The sequence below is a fragment of the Myxine glutinosa genome, chromosome 10 (genome assembly GCF_964187855.1).
Source record: "Myxine glutinosa chromosome 10, kmMyxGlut1.1, whole genome shotgun sequence".
Classification (NCBI taxonomy): domain Eukaryota; kingdom Metazoa; phylum Chordata; class Myxini; order Myxiniformes; family Myxinidae; genus Myxine; species Myxine glutinosa.
The window spans coordinates 67,387,625-67,406,948 of NC_136270.1; the positions used below are offsets into that span (position 1 = coordinate 67,387,625).

A 19,324-nucleotide genomic window follows, 5' to 3' on the forward strand; every position below is an offset into this window, starting at 1 on the left:
TTGTCTGTGCTCTATTCTTCAATGCTGAGATCAGGTTGCTTGTCTGTGCTCTATTCTTCAATGCTGAGATCAGGTTGCTTGTCCGTGCTCTATCCTTCAATGAGGAGTGTCAACCAAGTAAGCAGCAAGTACCATTTTCGGACCTTGGTATGACTTGGCAAGGGTTGGGTTTGAACTGTCACCTTCCACACTCGGAATGTATACTCTATCACACCACCGAGTCCGATAATGTCCTTTGGTCAGATTACCTGCTTGGTAACAAGCAAGTGGTTGCTGCATTTAGTGGTGGGCTTTTCTCTGTTAACCTGCGCATGATGAGGGTATCTTCCTTGTTGTGCAAGTCTTCTCCACTTGAGTGCATTTTGTCTTGAGTGTATTATCTAAGGTAAAGTATTGTAAACGAACATGTTGATGGAGTTTTGACTTTGCTGTCAACTTGAATTTGTTTGAATCCAATCTATGTAATTGGGTGATGGCTACAGTATATGTGAGCAAGACTAACAGGAAATGTAACCAAGAATGACCTGACTCGGGTTTTCTAAGCAGCCATGCTACGGGCACAGGAGTTTTGTTCGAAATATTGTCTGTTTGTTCCAACAACACGCACTAAATGCCATTGAAGGACAAACCTGCCGTAGTATTTTGTTAAAGGTTTTTGGAATTCAAAATGATTTTCCATCTGAAATGAAGGTGAGGCTTTTGCGGAAACTTTTCAGCCATAATGGTTGTCAGTTACACAAGTTGAACCACCCTGTGGGATCTAGCAAGGTAGCTTGGTGATTACCCAAGTTTGCAACAAATCTTTCTTTTGCTTCCTTTGCTTCCACAATGAGTGGCTGCAGGTGCAATATGAAGCCGGCATAGCAATTGTCTCATAAGTACGTCGTCCATGCTCCGCAGCAAGGTGTCCACCGGCTGAATTTGACCATTTCTCAAAGGGGACATTCCGATACAGGTCATGAGCATCTTTTTCAACAGTTGACTTGCACAACAATCGTGTTGTGGATACTATTAAAAATGTTTGTTGAGGGACAAAACTGATGTTGGGCTCACTGCGTAAAACGTCCATAAATCTGTGTGGCAGGTTGGATGTTGATCACCTGAGATTTTTCCATTATTTCAACATTACTTTGTTAGCCCAACGTTTAATTTCCATTGCATGCTCTGTTTACCACTAGCTCTATGACGTCAGCCCGTTACTACTGCTACAAAAGGCCCAATTATTTGCACATTCTTGTGGGGTCAGCTGGGGAATGCTTTTTGGGCCAAATCTTTCACAAACCCGCTGGACAGGCCTGAAGTTTGATTGAGGATGCAGGATTTTAATTGGTTCAGGGTGCTGGTGATAACTCGAATACTCTTCACGAAGGACGCAATGGGAAGTTTAGGGCCAGCAGAAGGGACGACCAGTTTAACATGCACATGATGGATCACCGTGATGACAGTTTATATCTTGGTTGAGTTTCGAACCCAGGTGAGTGGCAACCTCCAGGTAACTCAAGATTAAAGCATGAAGGCTAAAAATATTTTTCGTTGAAGAGCAGATTATTCTGGATGTGTTGTAATCATTTGAAATTTTTTTAAAGAAACGTAACCACTGTTTAAGCTGTTTACTCGGCTGTATGTGATTTTAATCCTGAACAAATGTGGTTTGTGATGTTTGATGGAATTTTACAAAAAAAACGCATTTAAATTAAATTTAAATTTGCGGTTTTACAAAATGTAAAATTCGTTTGGGTACTGCTGATGTCACATGGTCACCCAGGACTTTAAAGAGATTGTTTTTAGCTCAACTGGAACGTAGTTCAGGGGAGCTTATGCGATGGTGCATCGTCTGTCCATCCGCCAGTCCGTAAACACTTGAAACTTCTTCTCTGAAACCACTGATGGGATTGCGGCCAAATTTGGCACAAAGGATATTTGTGTGGTGACTAAAGTTTGTTCACAGCATTAAAGGATTCAGGGATTAAGGGGGTCTACCAGGGTTCAAAGTGGGTCCAGGTTTGCCCGCCCTCCCCACCCCCCCCAAAAATTAGGTATTTGCTTTCTTTTCTGAAACTACACACACTATTTCTATGAAACTAGACCACAAACTTCACCACCCATGCTGTACCAAAGTTTGTTCATGGCATTAAAAACATCTGCCCCTTTGGATGTTGAATGTTTATTGATACAATACCAGACATGATGTTATGCTGTCCATTGATGCCAACACAAATATGATGTTTGACATGTACGCAACATTCACACTGGAATGTGGTTCCGTAGTGGGATTCTTTAATTAGGTGAAACCGATAAACCTTGAAGGTCATATATATATATTTTTTTTTTCAAAGACGTTAATCTCTAGAGGAGTCGTTTTTTGGGGGTTTAAAAAAAAATTGTCTTCATCTAAGGTGGAGCTAATCACCATCACAGGAATGATATCAAACGAACACTTTGCTTCTGCAGTAGGATCACACTACTAACCTTTTCATCCACCTTTCTCCATCAGGGAAGTATACCGAAGGCTGTCCGATACCAAGTCAAGAAAAACAGCATTACCTGACATGTTCCCCCAAATTCTTTAAACTTATTGAGGAAAGGAGATACACATGGCTTCAAAATATTTGCAACTGCCATTATACCAACTAATGGAATTGTGCCAAGGTCATTGCCATTTTGAACCTGGGGAATGACCCCGGAACCCGCACGTGATGATGACCCAAGAAACTATCGACCTATATCCCTGCTTCCTTCCTGCTGTGAACTCTTGTACTTCTGTAATGGTTGAAGCCCTTCGAGCAGGTTCTCCTACATGAGCAGGAATGTTTTAGGCCAGGCTGTAACTGCTGTGAACAGGTATTGGCACTAACTAGCCGCATCGAAGCTTACAAAAGCAGGAGCCTTTATCGACATGTCTTCTGCCTATGATTCTGTTTGGAGGAAAGGTCTGTGCTCAAACTGGCTCACTCTCGTGTAGAACTACTATTCTGCTTGTTGGTAACGTGCTGAGCAACAATTTCGTGTACATCTTGGTAACAATACAAGCTGTATGAATGGCATCCCACAACAATCTGTCATTTGCACTTATACTTTTCAACCTTTGCACCAGAGATATCCGACCAACATCATCATGTAAATGTATTTACGCAGATGACATCTCTGGTAATTCAGGTGCCAAGGCTGGAAGGTGCAGGCATGATCCTTGAAGATCTCGATATCATGTTGACTGAAACCGAATGACATCAAAATGGTGCCCTGCACCTAAAATGACTTTGAAGCCTCAAGAACACTCGTTGTGAAGTTGTGTCAAAGCCAAAATATCTCAGAGTAACACTTGATCATGCCCCTGGCTACATACATGTGGCTAATGCTCGGACAAAGATCAAAGTGTGGGTTAACATGATACAAAAACTTGTGGGTACAGCGAGTCTGTGATGCCCGTACATTTCGGACATCAGCACTTGCATTGTTGTACTCCACAGTGGAGTACTGCTGCCCTGTCTGCTTTGTTTAGAGATGGTTTTGTGATCGTATAGTAGCTGCATAGTGTGGAGGAAAACCTTAGTGCTTGATGAAGGTGCATGCGTGCTCATCGTTGGTGCATCAAATATATATTTCAAACTATTCTATGAACACCAGGTTGTAGAAATACATGCACACATAAACCACCACCATTTCATCAGAATCTGCAACTTAAAAAAAAAGAAAAAGTTTTTGTCATTAACCAAATAATTAAATAATTAATTGATTAATTGATTAATTAATAATTGATTAATCAATAAATCAAAAATATCCTTGATAGCCACATCACTTGGTCACTCATGTCCAAATATTAGCTTCTGAGCTCAAAAGGTGCCTGAGATATTGGCCAAATGAGAAAGAAGATAAATAAATGATTAATAATGAAAATAAATAAATAATAATCATAAAAAAATTAAATTATGAATCAATTCGGTCAGAGAACACATAAACCACCACCATTTCATCAGAATCTGTAACTAAAAAAAAAAATTTTTTTGGTCATTAATCAAATAATTAAATAATTAATCGATAAATTCATTAATTGATTAATTAATAAATCAAAAATAGCCTTTGCAGCCAAATCACCTGGTCATTGGCATGTCCAAATATCAGCTTCCTAACTCAAAAGGTGCCTGAGTTAATGGTCAGAAGAGAAAGGAAATTTGATTAAATAAATAAGCACTTAATTAATCGCTAATAACTAAATAACCCCTCAATTAATTGATTAATCAAAAAACAAAAAATAGCGTTTTTGAGAAAGGACTTGCTCACTACTGTGCCGAAATGTTAGCTTCCTAGCTCAAATGATGGCTGAGATATCGTCCGGACAACCAAGAAAACAAGAAAGCAAGAAAGAAAACAAACAAGAAAACAAACAACGAGAGTGAAAACTGAGTACTCCCTTTCAGTGTGCGTCACTGCCGAGCCCCCTTCGGTGCCCAGCAATGACGATTTGCAATGCCTGGAGATGGCATAGGAAAGGTGCGGTGTACAACAAGTACAGATACATTCAAAGTACACCGCCCCCATGCCAAATAATTAAATATCCTACAGCGCGGCATTGCCGGGGCGCCCGGCAATACCGCAGTGCAGCTCATAGAGGCTGCATTGGAAGGGAGAGGTGTATGCTAATTGATTGATTAATTGTATGATTAAAATCAATAAAAGATTATCACAAAATATTTTCTTAATCAATTGGCTAATAGCTTAACCAAACCACTAGTGCTTCATCCGAAGATGTATCTTTTAGAAATTTAATTAAATAAGTCAATAATAAAACATTAAATAATTACTTGATTAATCAATAAATAATTAATCAATTAATCAATAAATAATTAATCGATTAAATGATTAATCAATAAATCAAAAATATCCTTGATAGCCACATCACTTGGTCACTGTCATGTCCAAATATTAGCTTCCCAGCTCAAAAGGTGCCTGAGATATTGGCCAAATGAGAAAGAAAATAAATAAATGATTAATAATGAAAATAAATAAATAATAATCATTAAAAAATTAAATTATCAATCAATTCGGTCACACAACACATAAACCACCACCATTTCATCAGAATCTGTAACTGGGGAAATTTTTTTTTTTAAACTAATTAATCGAATAATTAAATAATTAATCGATTCATTGATTAATTGATTAATCAATAAATCAAAAATATCCTTGATAGCCACATCACTTGGTCACTGTCATGTCCAAATATTAGCTTCCCAGCTCAAAAGGTGCCTGAGATATTGGCCAATTGAGAAAGAAAATAAATAAATGATAAATAATGAAAATAAAGAAATAATAATCATAAAAAATTAAATTATTAAACAATTCTGTCAGAGAACACATAAACCACCACCATTTCATCAGAAGCTGTAACTTAAAAAAAAAAAAATTGGTCATTAATCAAATAATTAAATAATTAATCGATTAATTGATGAATTGATTAATTAATAAATCAAAAATAGCCTTTGCAGCCAAATCACCTGGTCATTGGCATGTCCAAATATCAGCTTCCTAACTCAAAAGGTGCCTGAGTTGATGGCCAGAAGAGAAAGGAAATTCGATTAATTGAATAAGTACTTAATTAATCGTTAATAATTAAATAACTCATCAATTAATTGATTAATCAAAAAACAAAAAAAAAGTTTTTGACAAAGGACTTGCTCACTACTGTGCCGAAATTTCAGCTTCCCCGCTCAAAGGATGGCTGAGATATCGCCCGGACAACCAAGAAAACAAGAAAACAAGTACAGATACATTCAAAGTACACCGATACATTCAAATACATAGATACATTCAAATTTGGCAAATATGCCAAATAATTCAATATCCGACAGCGGGGCATTGCCGGGCCGCCTCCCGCGCCCGGCAATACCGCAGTGCAGCTCATTGAGGCTGAATTGGGAGGGAGAGGTGTACACTAATTGATTGATTAATTGTATAATTAAAATCAATAAAAGATTATCACAAAATATTTTCATTATCAATTGGCTAATAGCATAACTAAACCACTAGTGCTTCATCCGAAGATGTATCTTTTAGAAATTTAATTAAATAAGTCATTAAGAAAAAATTAAAGAATTAATTGATTAATCAATAAATAATTAATCGATTAATCAATAAATAATTAATCGATTAAATGATTAATCAATAAATCAAAAATATCCTTGATAGCCACATCACTTGGTCACTGTCATGTCCAAATATTAGCTTCCCAGCTCAAAAGGTGCCTGAGATATTGGCCAAATGAGAAAGAAAATAAAGAAATGATTAATAATGAAAAAAATAAAATAATGATCATTAAATGATTAATCAATTCGGTCACAGAACACATAAACCACCACCATTTCATCAGAATCTGTAACTGATTTTTTTTTTTTTTTTTTTTAGTAATTAATCGAATAATTAAATAATTAATTGATTAATTGATTGATCAATAAATCAAAAATATCCTTGATAGCCACATCACTTGGTCACTCATGTCCAAATCTTAGCTTCCGAGCTCAAAAGGTGCCTGAGATATTGCCCAAATGAGAAAGAAAATAAATAAATGATTAATAATGAAAACAAATAAATAATAATCATAAAAAAATTAAATTATTAATCAATTCGGTCAGAGAACACATAAACCACCACCATTTCATCAGAATCTGTAACGTAAAAAAAAAAAAAAAATTAGTCATTAATCGAATAATTAAATAATTAATCGATTAATTGATTAATTAATAAATCAAAAATAGCCTTTGCAGCCAAATCACCTGGTCATTGGCATGTCCAAATATCAGCTTCCTAACTCAAAAGGTGCCTGAGTTAATGGTCAGAAGAGAAAGGAAATTTGATTAATTAAATAAGTACTTAATTAATCGCTAATAATTAAATAACTACTCAATTAATTGATTATTCAAAAAACAAAAAATAGCGTTTTTGACAAAGGACTTGCTCACTACTGTGCCGAAATTTCAGCTTCCTCGCTCAAAGGATGGCTGAGATATCGCCCGGACAACCAAGAAAACAAGAAACCAAGAAAACAAGAAAACAAGTACACATACATTCAAAGTACACCGCCCCATGCCAAATAATTAAATATGCTGCAGCGCGGCATTGCCGGGGCGCCTCCGGCGCCCGGCAATACCGCAGTGCAGCTCATTGAGGCTGCATTGGGAGGGAGAGGTGTACACTAATTGATTGATTAATTGTATAATTAAAATCAATAAAAGATTATCACAAAATATTTTCATAATCAATTGGCTAATCGCATAACTAAACCAGTAGTGCTTCATCCGAAGATGTATCTTTTAGAAATTTAATTAAATAAGTCATTTATAAAAAATTAAATAATTAATTGATTACTCAATAAATAATTAATCGATTAATCAATAAATACTTAATAGATGAAATGATTAATCAATAAATCAAAAATATCCTTGATAGCCACATCACTTGGTCACTCATGTCCAAATATTAGCTTCCCAGCTCAAAAGGTGCCTGAGATATTGGCCAAATGAGAAAGAAAATAAATAAATGATTAATAATGAAAATAAATAAATAATAATCATAAAAAAATTAAATTATTAATCAATTTGGTCAGAGAACACATAAACTACCACTATTTCATCAGAATCTGTAACTTAAAAAAAAAAAATTTTTTTGTCATTAATCGAATAATTAAATAATTAATCGATTAATTGATTAATTAATAAATCAAAAATATCCTTTGCAGCCAAATCACCTGGTCATTGGCATGTCCAAATATCAGCTTCCTAACTCAAAAGGTGCCTGAGTTAATAATGGTCAGAAGATAAATGAAATTTAATTAATTAAATAAGTACTTAATTAAACGCTAATAATTAAATAACTCCTCAATTAATTGATTATTCAAAAAACAAAAAATACCGTATTTGACAAAGGACTTGCTCACTACTGTGCCGAAATTTCAGCTTCCTAGCTCAAAGGATGGCTGAGATATCGTCCGGACAACCAAGAAAGAAAACAAACAAACAAGAAAACAAACAAGTACACATACATTCAAAGTACACCGCCCCATGCCAAATAATTAAATATGCTGCAGCGCGGCATTGCCGGGGCGCCTCGGGCGCCCGGCAATACCGCAGTGCAGCTCATTAAGGCTGCATTGGGAGGGAGAGGTGTACACTAATTGATTGATTAATTGTATAATTAAAATCAATAAAAGATTATCACAAAATATTTTCATAATCAATTGGCTAATCGCATAACTAAACCACTAGTGCTTCATCCGAAGATGTATCTTTTAGAAATTTAATTAAATAAGTCATTTATAAAAAATTAAATAATTAATTGATTACTCAATAAATAATTAATCGATTAATCAATAAATACTTAATAGATGAAATGATTAATCAATAAATCAAAAATATCCTTGATAGCCACATCACTTGGTCACTCATGTCCAAATATTAGCTTCCCAGCTCAAAAGGTGCCTGAGATATTGGCCAAATGAGAAAGAAAATAAATAAATGATTAATAATGAAAATAAATAAATAATAATCATAAAAAAATCAAATTATTAATCAATTTGGTCAGAGAACACATAAACTACCACTATTTCATCAGAATCTGTAACTTTAAAAAAAAAAAATTTTTTGTCATTAATCGAATAATTAAATAATTAATCGATTAATTGATTAATTAATAAATCAAAAATATCCTTTGCAGCCAAATCACCTGGTCATTGGCATGTCCAAATATCAGCTTCCTAACTCAAAAGGTGCCTGAGTTAATAATGGTCAGAAGAGAAATGAAATTTAATTAATTAAATAAGTACTTAATTAAACGCTAATAATTAAATAACTCCTCAATTAATTGATTATTCAAAAAACAAAAAATACCGTATTTGACAAAGGACTTGCTCACTACTGTGCCGAAATTTCAGCTTCCTAGCTGAAAGGATGGCTGAGATATCGCCCGGACAACCAAGAAAGAAAACAAATAAATAATAATCATTAAAAAATTAAATTATTAATCAATTTGGTCAGAGAACACATAAACTACCACTATTTCATCAGAATCTGTAACTTTAAAAAAAAAATTTTTTTTGTCATTAATCGAATAATTAAATAATTAATCGATTAATTGATTAATTAATAAATCAAAAATATTCTTTGCAGCCAAATCACCTGGTCATTGGCATGTCCAAATATCAGCTTCCTAACTCAAAAGGTGCCTGAGTTAATAATGGTCAGAAGAGAAATGAAATTTAATTAATTAAATAAGTACTTAATTAAACGCTAATAATTAAATAACTCCTCAATTAATTGATTATTCAAAAAACAAAAAATACCGTATTTGACAGAGGACTTGCTCACTACTGTGCCGAAATTTCAGCTTCCTAGCTCAAAGGATGGCTGAGATATCGCCCGGACAACCAAGAAAACAAGAAAGAAAGCAAGAAAGCAAGAAACCAGAGTGAAAACTGAGTACTCTCTTTCAGCGTGCGTCACTGCCGAGCCCCCTTTGGTGCCCGGCAATGACGATTTGCATTTTGCAATGCCTGGAGATGGCATAGGAAAGGAGCGGTGTACAACAAACAAGAAACCAGAGTGAAAACTGAGTACTCTCTTTCAGCGTGCGTCACTGCCGAGTCCCCTTCGGTGCCCAGCAATGACGATTTGCAATGCCTGGAGATGGCATAGGAAAGGTGCGGTGTACAATGACCATTGCCATTCACACCACATAGGTGGAGATGTAGCTGCCGGGCGCCATCTTGGTTGGCACTCGATGCTGGGCGATGGTGATTTCCGTCATGCGTTTGCACGTAATTCAGAACGAAAAGCGATTGCGTTTTTTCACCTTTTGTGCGATAGTTTTTCAATAGGAAACCTATCACAATGACTACAACACTTTCCTTTATCCTTTCCTTTTCACAAAAAAAAAATTCGAGGACAAATATTGTTAATTTGGGAGCGTGAAGGACTCGGGACATTTTCATGAAACTTGCGAAGAGCCTGTCCGAATTATTTCACAATGATTTGTTTTTGGTCAAAATTGAAAACATGAATTTAGCTGTCCTTTTATTACGTATCAAAGTAATGCAAACTAAAGTGATGAAATGTAATCAACTTTATTAAGTAGGCCCAAATGGTTGGCAGAGTGAGCAGCCGGGAGAATGTACATGTCTGTGTGTACAACGTGTGTACATGTAATGTTTGTTTTTGTATGTCACATGATTTTGTCACTATATTCACTCCAGTAGTTCACCAGTAGTTCACTCGCGGAGCGAGTCGGTCGGGTCGTGCTAACCAAGATGGCGACACGGCGGCTACACTTTTCACGGAGTATGAGCGTTCTATATATTTTCAATTCAGTGTTAAATAGCAGTTAAGTTTCAATGAAAAATGAAGTGATCAGTCGAAGCTGACTAATGCAATTCAAAGAAAGTCTAATTCACTGACACACTATCATTTTTCCATGAATACTACGGTATCTGCAACACAAAATACATGACATAATTCAGAGTAGATTTTTTGGTGACACTTTTACCTAAGAACAGATTTCATGTTAAGTAACATCTTTGCAATGTGCATGGTATTTGCTACACTTTGATACCAAACATGATATGTGTTTGACACAAACGCCTTTGACACGATCAGTTATGCTTGCTTGATGCCTGCCTGACTCGATAATGTCCAGAGGAGGTCAAAGGTCACTAAATTACCTTAAGATGACATTGGGATGGTAAAATATCTACATTTAAGTTTAAATAACAAAACCTTGTGTAATTTTGCATTCAGGTATCAAACATGATGTTCATAGTATGTCATCATTTTAGGCTGTATATGCATAATGTATGCAAATTATAGGGCCAAAGGTCATTGACCTCTTACGGCCACCCTGGGCACTCGAGGAAGTGGCCCATATCTGAAAAGATAATGTCTTGGCCCCTGTTACACATGTGGGAGATTTCATGCTTTTACCATAAAGTGCACAATTGAACCCATATGGAGAGCTTAGCTCTCTATTTGGGTTCAATTGGACTATTTGTACTATTTGCAATACGGTACTATTTGTTCCAAAAACAAAGAATTTGTAGCTGATCGAACGTTGAAACAGCAGATTGAAGACGATGATCGATAATAATAATTGAGGATCAATTATTGTCACACTGACTCAGCACCGTGGGAGAGGGTCACGGTCACGACAGTCACAGTGTGAGATGACCAAGTGTCGAAAGAGGAAAATAAATAATTTCATCGATAACCCAGGTAAACGTCATCAGATGAATAGCAATTAATCAGTTGGTGTATGTTCGGTGCCGCCGCTGCATCAGCCATTGGCTGATTTGAACGAAGGGATTATATTACGCATCGTTTTAACTTTGAATAATCCTGCAGGTAAAGGTCAGTGACGGAGGTTTTAATTCGTTCCGGCCAATCAGCGCTCGCACCGGGAATATAAACGTGGCTGCGCGTGTACAGTCCCTGTCAATGCTCGGGGGCTTCGAGCGTAAGCGAAGGGAGAGGATCTGGGTTCGGGGTCGACCGCGACTTACCATCTCGAGGTGTTCATTCCTCATTCATTCATTCATTCATGGCTCGTCGTGACGTTCGCCGCCGTCGCGCGGCACGCTTTCCAACCGTTTCGGTCCTGCTAGTCCTTCTGTGTTTCCGGCCCACCTTGGCGACCTCCGCGCCGAGCCTGGACCCTCGACCCGCGCCCCCCGGCCGGGCCGAAGAGCACGGTTCCAATGCGGAGGGGCACGACGCACCTGGCGGCTTCGAGGTGGTCGGTCTTCATTGGAAGCATGTCAAGGCGCCGTACTTCATCGCCGTGTGGATCCTCGTGGCCAGCTTGGCCAAGTTGTGTACGTTTTGTGTGCTCTGTGTGTTGATAATGAATTGTGAGGAACCCAGAGGCTGAAATAATTAATTAATTACAAGAATTCCTTGACGATGTTCACCAATAGCTCGTAATGCTTACTCGCAGATTGTTTTGCATTTTGCCAAAAAACTAAAATTTGTGAATAACTTGCTCGGGCACTCTGCATACCTGGTTCGGGTGATTTAACCCTTTCCAGCTCGTATACTGTATCGGGACCGATAAACAGGGCTGCAATCTATGGAGGTGTTAGCTTCGCCAACCATGGCAGGAATAGCGATGAAACGAACTCGTTTACTGAATGTAAGTAACTCCGGTATACAATGTGATTGTTTGGATGTAGCTGGCTGCGTCATTGCCCGGGGTGCTGTGCTGCTGATGCAGTGCCCCCATTACAAGTCAGCTGGTACGTATTTTGCCGACCTAGGAAGGATGACAGGCTGAGTCAACCCACCTGGTGTTAATTCAACAGAGCGACAGGGGTTCGACCTCGAGACCCAAAGATCTCAAGCTACCCACCTTTACCGTTAAGCCAACAACAGGTTTGGCAATTGCTTGCTTTTGCAATGAATGTAACCACTAAAAAGGTGTATTTGCTGACTTTGACTTTTTCAGGTGCTTTTCCAGGTTGAGCTATTTCTCGAAGGTGTAGAGTTTATTTATTTGCTTTGCCTATGTAATTATTAGCAAAGTACTCCTCTAGTCCGCTGGACACAAACTAATTTGGAGTGTGCACAGGTGTAAATTGTGACGCTTTCAGGATTCCTCTGTTTTTGCCTCTGCCATTGAAGGTAGATGGAGGTTATGTTTTCACTTGTTTGTCTGGGCAGGATATCTCAACGTTGTGGACGGATTCCACCAAAATTTGGTGGAAAGGTTGGGTGTGTGACGAGGAAGAATTGATTAAATTTTGGCGAAGATCAAAATACGGATCTGGATCAGAATTTTAAAAGTGATTCTTCACCATTCAGAGATCGGGCCAAAAACAATTGCACGATATCTCAAAAAGGTGTGGACAGATTCGGACGAGACTTGGTGGACAGGTTGGGTGTGTGACGACGGTGAATATATTTGATTTTGTTGAAGATCTGGATAAAAAAAAAAAATCTTCACCTTTGAGAGATTGGCCAAAAATGATATATAGCACGATATTTCAAAATGTTGTGGATGACTTGTAACAAACTTGCTGGACGAGTTGCTTAGGTGACAAGAACAAGCCAATTCGATTTTGGTTCAGGTCCGAATCCAGATCCAGCCTGTCCGTGGGATACAAAACGTAAAATGTTCAGCCTGGGAGAGGTATGCGTTTTTGCCTCACCAACAAACACGCATACTGAGTGTCGTTCTAGTTTCCATCTGAGATTAAAAAATCCAATGCAGATCAGGTAGTCATCCTCGTGCTTAATCTGTATGCTCCGAGGTTCAGCACCACCGTTTGTTACAAACCCAAATGGTAGCTGTTGACGTGCACTTATACATTGCTACTAACTTTACCGAATGACAAGCACACTTCGAAATGAAAGGGTTAATTATCTGCCTGATAGAACAATAACGAGGATTATGCTCCCTGTCGATTGGGAACTGAGTACCCTCGTCCCTCTATACAAGGGGAAAGGTGACCCTCTGGACTGTGGCTCGTATCGAGTGATAAAGTTATTGGAGCATGGAATGAAGGTATTGGAAAGGGTGTTCGAGAGGAGGATAAGGAAGAAAGTGAAGATCGACGAAATGCTGTTTGGATTTATGCCAGGAAGAGGAACGACAGACGCGCTTTTTATTGTGAGGCAGTTGCAGGAGAAGTAGATGGAGAAGAGGAAGAAGTTGTTTCTTGGGTTTGTTGATCTGGAGAAAGCATTCGATAGGGTTCCATGTGAAGTAGTGACATGGGCATTGAGGAAGTTAGGAGTGGAGGAATGGTTGATCAGAGTAGTGATGGCAATGTACAAAAGAGTGCGCACAGCTGTAAGGATGGACGGAAACGGTGGTGAGTTTGAGGTAAAGGTGGGAGTGCATCAGTGGTCGGTACTATGTCCACTACGATTTGTAGCTGTGATGGAGGTGCTGGCTCAGACCGTAAAGGAGGGTTTACCGTGGGAGTTGTTGTATGCAGATGATCTGGTGTTGATTGCAGAAAGTATGGATGGACTGAAGGAGAAGATGAACAAGTGGAAGGAATGTATGGAGACAAAGGGTCTGAAGGTGAATATCGGAAAGACGAAGGTGATGGCAAGTGGTAAAGCATGTGGTGAGCTGGAAAGAACTGGGAAGTGGCCCTGTGCTGTGTGCAGGAAGGGTGTCGGGGTGAACTCCATTCAATGTACAATGTGCGCTGAGTGGGTTCATCAAAAATGTAGTGGTTTGAGAGGGTCATTAACCAGTGTGGGAGCTACATTCAAGTGTAAGGTGTGCACAGAGGGAGCAGCAGCTGGAGGAAATGTTGAGTTGGATCTTGGAGACAGCATGAAGCTGGAAGGTGTGAACAAATTTGTGCTAACTCGGAGACATGCTGAATGGAGAAGGTGGATCAGACTCGGCAACGGTTGCTCGAGTGAGATGTGCATGGAAGACGTTTCGGGAACTGAGTGGTGTGCTGACGAGGAGGGGAGTGTCGTTGAAGCTGAAGGGAAAGGTGTATGCTGCATGTGTGAGAAGTGTTATGATTTCTGGGAGCGAGACATGGGTAATGAACGCAGAGCAGCAACGAAAGTTGGAAAGGGTGGAAATGCGAATGGTTCGTTGAATGTGCGGAGTATCGTTGAGAGAGAGGAAGCCAAATGATGAATTGTGAAAGATGATGGGAATAGAGCCTGTGATGGATGCTGTGAAGATGAACAGGTTGAGATGGTTTGGTCACGTGTTGAGGAAGGATGAAAGTGACTGGTTGAGAAGAGTGATGGAAATGAATGTAGAAGGAAGTAGAGGACGGGTAAGACCGAGAAAGACTTGGCTAAAGATGGTGGAAGAAGAAATGTGGGCAAGGGGGTTAACAAGGAGAGATGCAGAAAATAGGGCAAAATGGAGAAGATCGTCATGGGGACCGCAAGGCTAACCCCTGCTCTAGCAGGGAAAATGGCCTTAAACTGCCTGTTGTTGATATTGTGATGTCCCTGTCGAAAATAGCACATTTCGTAAGGGCAGGCCATTGTGTGCTGATGGTCTTGGTGTTCTAAATCAGATGTCATCTTCCTTGTAGAGGTTTTTCCTTGAAAAGCATGTGTACAGGTGGCCACTCATCATTCAAAATATCTTTGTTGTTATTATTATTATTATTATTATTTTTGATGACCTATAGAAATGTCTGAAGTAACAGGTAGTTTGCAGGTATGCTGTTTTCCTGTGGTGGCTAAGGGTGGTAGTATGAATCGTCCTCGACTCTCTTTGATGTCTTGTTTGATACATCCAATTGCCCCAGACTGTGCTATTCTAGGTAAGTATGGGTCCTGCCATGCCAGCAATGAAGTACAGTAAGACGTGTTTGTCAAAGGAATGAATGAATAACAGGTGTGAAGCTGAAATCTTCCCTGATTGTGCTACCATGGTCGGTTCATTTTTTTAGTTTGCGTTAGTTTTATAGTTTTAGTCATTTTTAAATACCAGTTGCCAATTCTGGCCATGCATGCTAGTGCTTATCATTGAATGTAGCTCTGCACTTGTAATATGCTTCGACACGCTTAGTGGTATAGCTAGATTGAGGAACACGACAGTGTTTCCGTGATTCGGTTTTTGTTCGGGTAATAACTTGTTGCAACACAATTCGATGTCTGTGCAACTTGTCTGCGTTCTAAAGTGTAATGATCTGCTGCTTCGTGGCCAGATTGCAAGCAATTTATATCTCTCCACTGTGCTTGCAATGGCTGAGTATCGTAGCCAGCCTTCTGACCTTGAGGCGATCTGACCCCTGCCTGCAACAAAAAGCACCATCTAGGTCTCTTGCAAACATAAAAAATTGTTTCCTGCTGCTGTCGTGGCTCGAAGAGGCATTTGCAATTCCCTCTGTTGCAATCCAGGCAGGAAATATCCTCAATAACTTGTGCAACTCTGGAATGCTTGCTAAATGCTATGGAACTACACTTCCTCCTTGGTGGCCTTCCATCGGCCACTGCAGATAAGATGTTGGTTTAATGGCATGGCCTATCTCACCTTTCGATCTCGTTCCAGTCTTTATGATGCACTGCCCTCTGTCGAGACGAATGCCTGCCCATCTCCAGGCAATGTGGTCTCGGTGGAATGAAAGATAAATACAAACTTTAACATGCCTTCCAACCCTGGGGAGCATTTTAAAATGCCATTCCAGACGTTGTTATGAATAGCTGTTGATACATTGCTTAACCATTCCCAAACGACTGTTTAAACTAGCCGCAATACCGTTGATGGTGTTCTCTTTGGTTGTCCTTCTAACTCCTTGAGACTTTAATGAGGCATACGGCTGGGATGGAAACATCAAACAGGTGACCCTGAGTGCGATGCTTCCACTGGTCCTTTTGCCACTACAAGAGAAGGTGCATTCGAATATTTACAAAACATTAGAATTAATGTGCAAAGGAAAACCCCAATAGGGTACTTTTTGAAACTCTGCACATATACAGGATTAGGATTGCTGGATACGTGGGGCATTGAAAAAGCACTTCACTTCTGGGCTGTCTCACCGGAGTTAGAATCTCCACCTAACTATAAACTGTTTATCTGGTGCCCCGCGTGCCTGGCCATTCACCAACACCCATTGCTGGAAGGCACGTCTTCTGTGCTACCATTGGAACAACTTTAAGCCTGAGGCTGCTTAGTGGAGATGAAAAATCCCACCATGGTGCATTTTGCGCAGAATAGACGCGTAATAGACTTTAATCAAACCCCAGGCCTGGCAACTCCATTTGTGAAACGACTAGTGTCCCCCTCCCCGCCGCCCCCACCCCCCTTATGGGCCCCAACGAAAACTTTCTCCAGTTGGTCCCTCAAGGTGGGAATAAAACGGGTTCACAGTATTTTAACAGAGCCAATGATAAAAAATAAAACCAATAACTGGCGTTTCTTCGACTGGGGTAGTAGCTCCAGCTGAAAACTTTTGAATGCCCTTCCCCTTCATAGGACGACACAGAGGCATGAGTTGTGGAAACCTGGAGGTGAATATTTCGAAGATCATCTTGTGAAGGCACATAAACCAGGCCTTGGTCTCTTAATAAAGTTAAAATTCCTTAACATCGATGGAGATGGCACAACATGCCAAAATGAATTTTCTATCGGTGCAAAACTATAAATGAATTTTCAATCGGTGCAAAACTATAAATGAATTTTAAGAACAAACATATGAAGCTTCAACAAATCTCAAACATATGAAGCTTGAACCATTCTCAAACATATGAAGTTTGAACAATTCTCAAACATATGAAGCTTGAATAATTCTCAAACATATGAAGCTTGATGAACAAATCTCAAACATATGAAGCTTGATGAACAATTCTCAAACATATGAAGCTTGATGAACAATTCTCAAACATATGAAGCTTGAACCATTCTCAAACATATGAGGTTTGAACAATTCTCAAACATATGAAGCTTGAACCATTCTCAAACATATGAAGCTTGAACCATTCTCAAACATATGAAGCTTGAACCATTCTCAAACATATGAAGTTTGAACAATTCTCAAACATGAAGCTTGAACCATTCTCAAACATATGAAGTTTGAACAATTCTCAAACATATGAAGCTTGATGAACAATTCTCAAACATATGAAGCTTGATGAACAATTCTCAAACATATGAGGCTTGAACAATTCTCAAACAACAGGTCAGATCTGCACTGGACCTGAACCAAGATCGAATCGGCTTGTTCTTGTCACCTACCCAACTCACCTACCAAGTTTTATCATAATCCAGCCACAGCTTTTTGAGATCATGCTATATACGGTTTTGGCCCTTTTCTCAATAAAAATTCAGTTAAAATGGAGAAAGAAAAAAAGTTATAGTATCTGGATCTTCACCAAAAGCTCGACAATTCATCCTTCACACACCCAACATGTGCACCAAATTTCGTCCAATTCCGTCGCACCTCTGCATTCCCCCCCCCCCCCCCCCCCAATATTTTCTTTTTACGGCGTAGCGCATAGGGCTGAGCCATCTGGAACAGTGTTTGTCTGTCAGTATGTATGTATGTATGCATTTATGTATGTCCCCTCAAACATACACCAATCAGAGCTGATGATTTGGTCACAAGACAGGGCTGATGTGATGTCATTACGGCGTTATGACGGCTGACTCCACACCCCGCCATTTTGATTTATATGCCGTTCAGGCCGGGCATATCATTGAACCTGTCATGTTTCACAATCTGCATGCTCTACCTTGACGTTTTTCAATCCGTGTGAAACACAAACAAACACGTGAAACACATGAAGTAAAACACGTGAAAACAAGGATCTTTTATAACACTCGATTGTTATGGTGGTGGTTGTTGTTGTTGTTGTTTGTGGGTTCTTTCTGTGTAGTTTTATGTATTTTTATATTGCTATGCAAAATATCACTACTGTATATATAATTTTGTATGCTCGTTCTGTGTCCTTTTAAAGGGTTTCTTCTGTCGTAGAATAATAAATGTTTCCGTTCAACTTGCTGTGTAAATAAACCAACATTAGCACTGCTTTGTCTCTCCGTATGTATGTACTGTATGTCTCACATATTTATCCTACATATTTGGGGAGTTTTATAGCCGACAATTACGGTTTTGAAAGGTAGAATATAATGCCATTTGGATTTGCCAGTTGTTTCTTTCAACACCGTTTAGGGAACGTTCATATATTACGTCGTATACCTGGTTGGGGCAAATTATCACACTTGATTGGGGGCAACTGAAATTATGACAACAAGGTGATGATGTATGATGGGTGGAGGGGTGGGGGAGAAGGAATGAATGCCCCTCCCCCCCCCCCCCCCCCAGATCATATATAATTAAAACCTGGATTAATGGCTGTTCAAACATTGAAGCATTTCTTATGACTGCCTCCAACCACCCTAGGCCTGGTGTTGGCTTAACGCTTAGGGTGGAGGGTTTGGGATCCAAGGATCCTGCGTTCGAATCCTGGTCAGCTGTTGAATTAACACCAGGTGGGGTTGACGCATCCCGTCATCCTTCCGAGGTCGGCAAAATGAGTACCAACTTACTGGGTCCTCGCTCAAGGAGGTTGGTGGCAGGATTTGCACTCCGGCCGCCGTAAAACACCTCATTCCGTAACACACAGTGGTGTGTGTCGGGGTGGTGCTGAAGTCGCTTGATATTGTTGACTAACTGACCAACATATAGAATAAACCAGTGTCTCAATGCAAACTCTTCACTTCCATGGTGACAGACAGCTTAGAGACTTGGAGTACTTCACAATAATTAAATACTTGCATCATTTGATAACTGGTATCTCCATCCAGGTCATACAATCCTCCTCAACAAAAGTATCAAACAAGCCCGGCTACGCCG

The 19,324-nt window shown here is 39.3% G+C and overlaps 1 protein-coding gene across 1 annotated transcript in view; it reads left to right on the forward strand.

Moving 5' to 3' along the window:
* The first annotated feature begins 11,460 nt into the window (after positions 1 to 11,460).
* Positions 11,461 to 19,324, forward strand: part of LOC137434126 (sodium/hydrogen exchanger 3) — a 130,253-nt gene continuing 122,389 nt past the window's right edge. Inside the window, exon 1 of the mRNA XM_078785748.1 lies at positions 11,461 to 11,848. Coding sequence (XP_078641874.1) covers positions 11,575 to 11,848 — 274 coding nt within the window. The 5' untranslated portion in view covers positions 11,461 to 11,574. The remainder of the gene's footprint in view (positions 11,849 to 19,324) is intronic.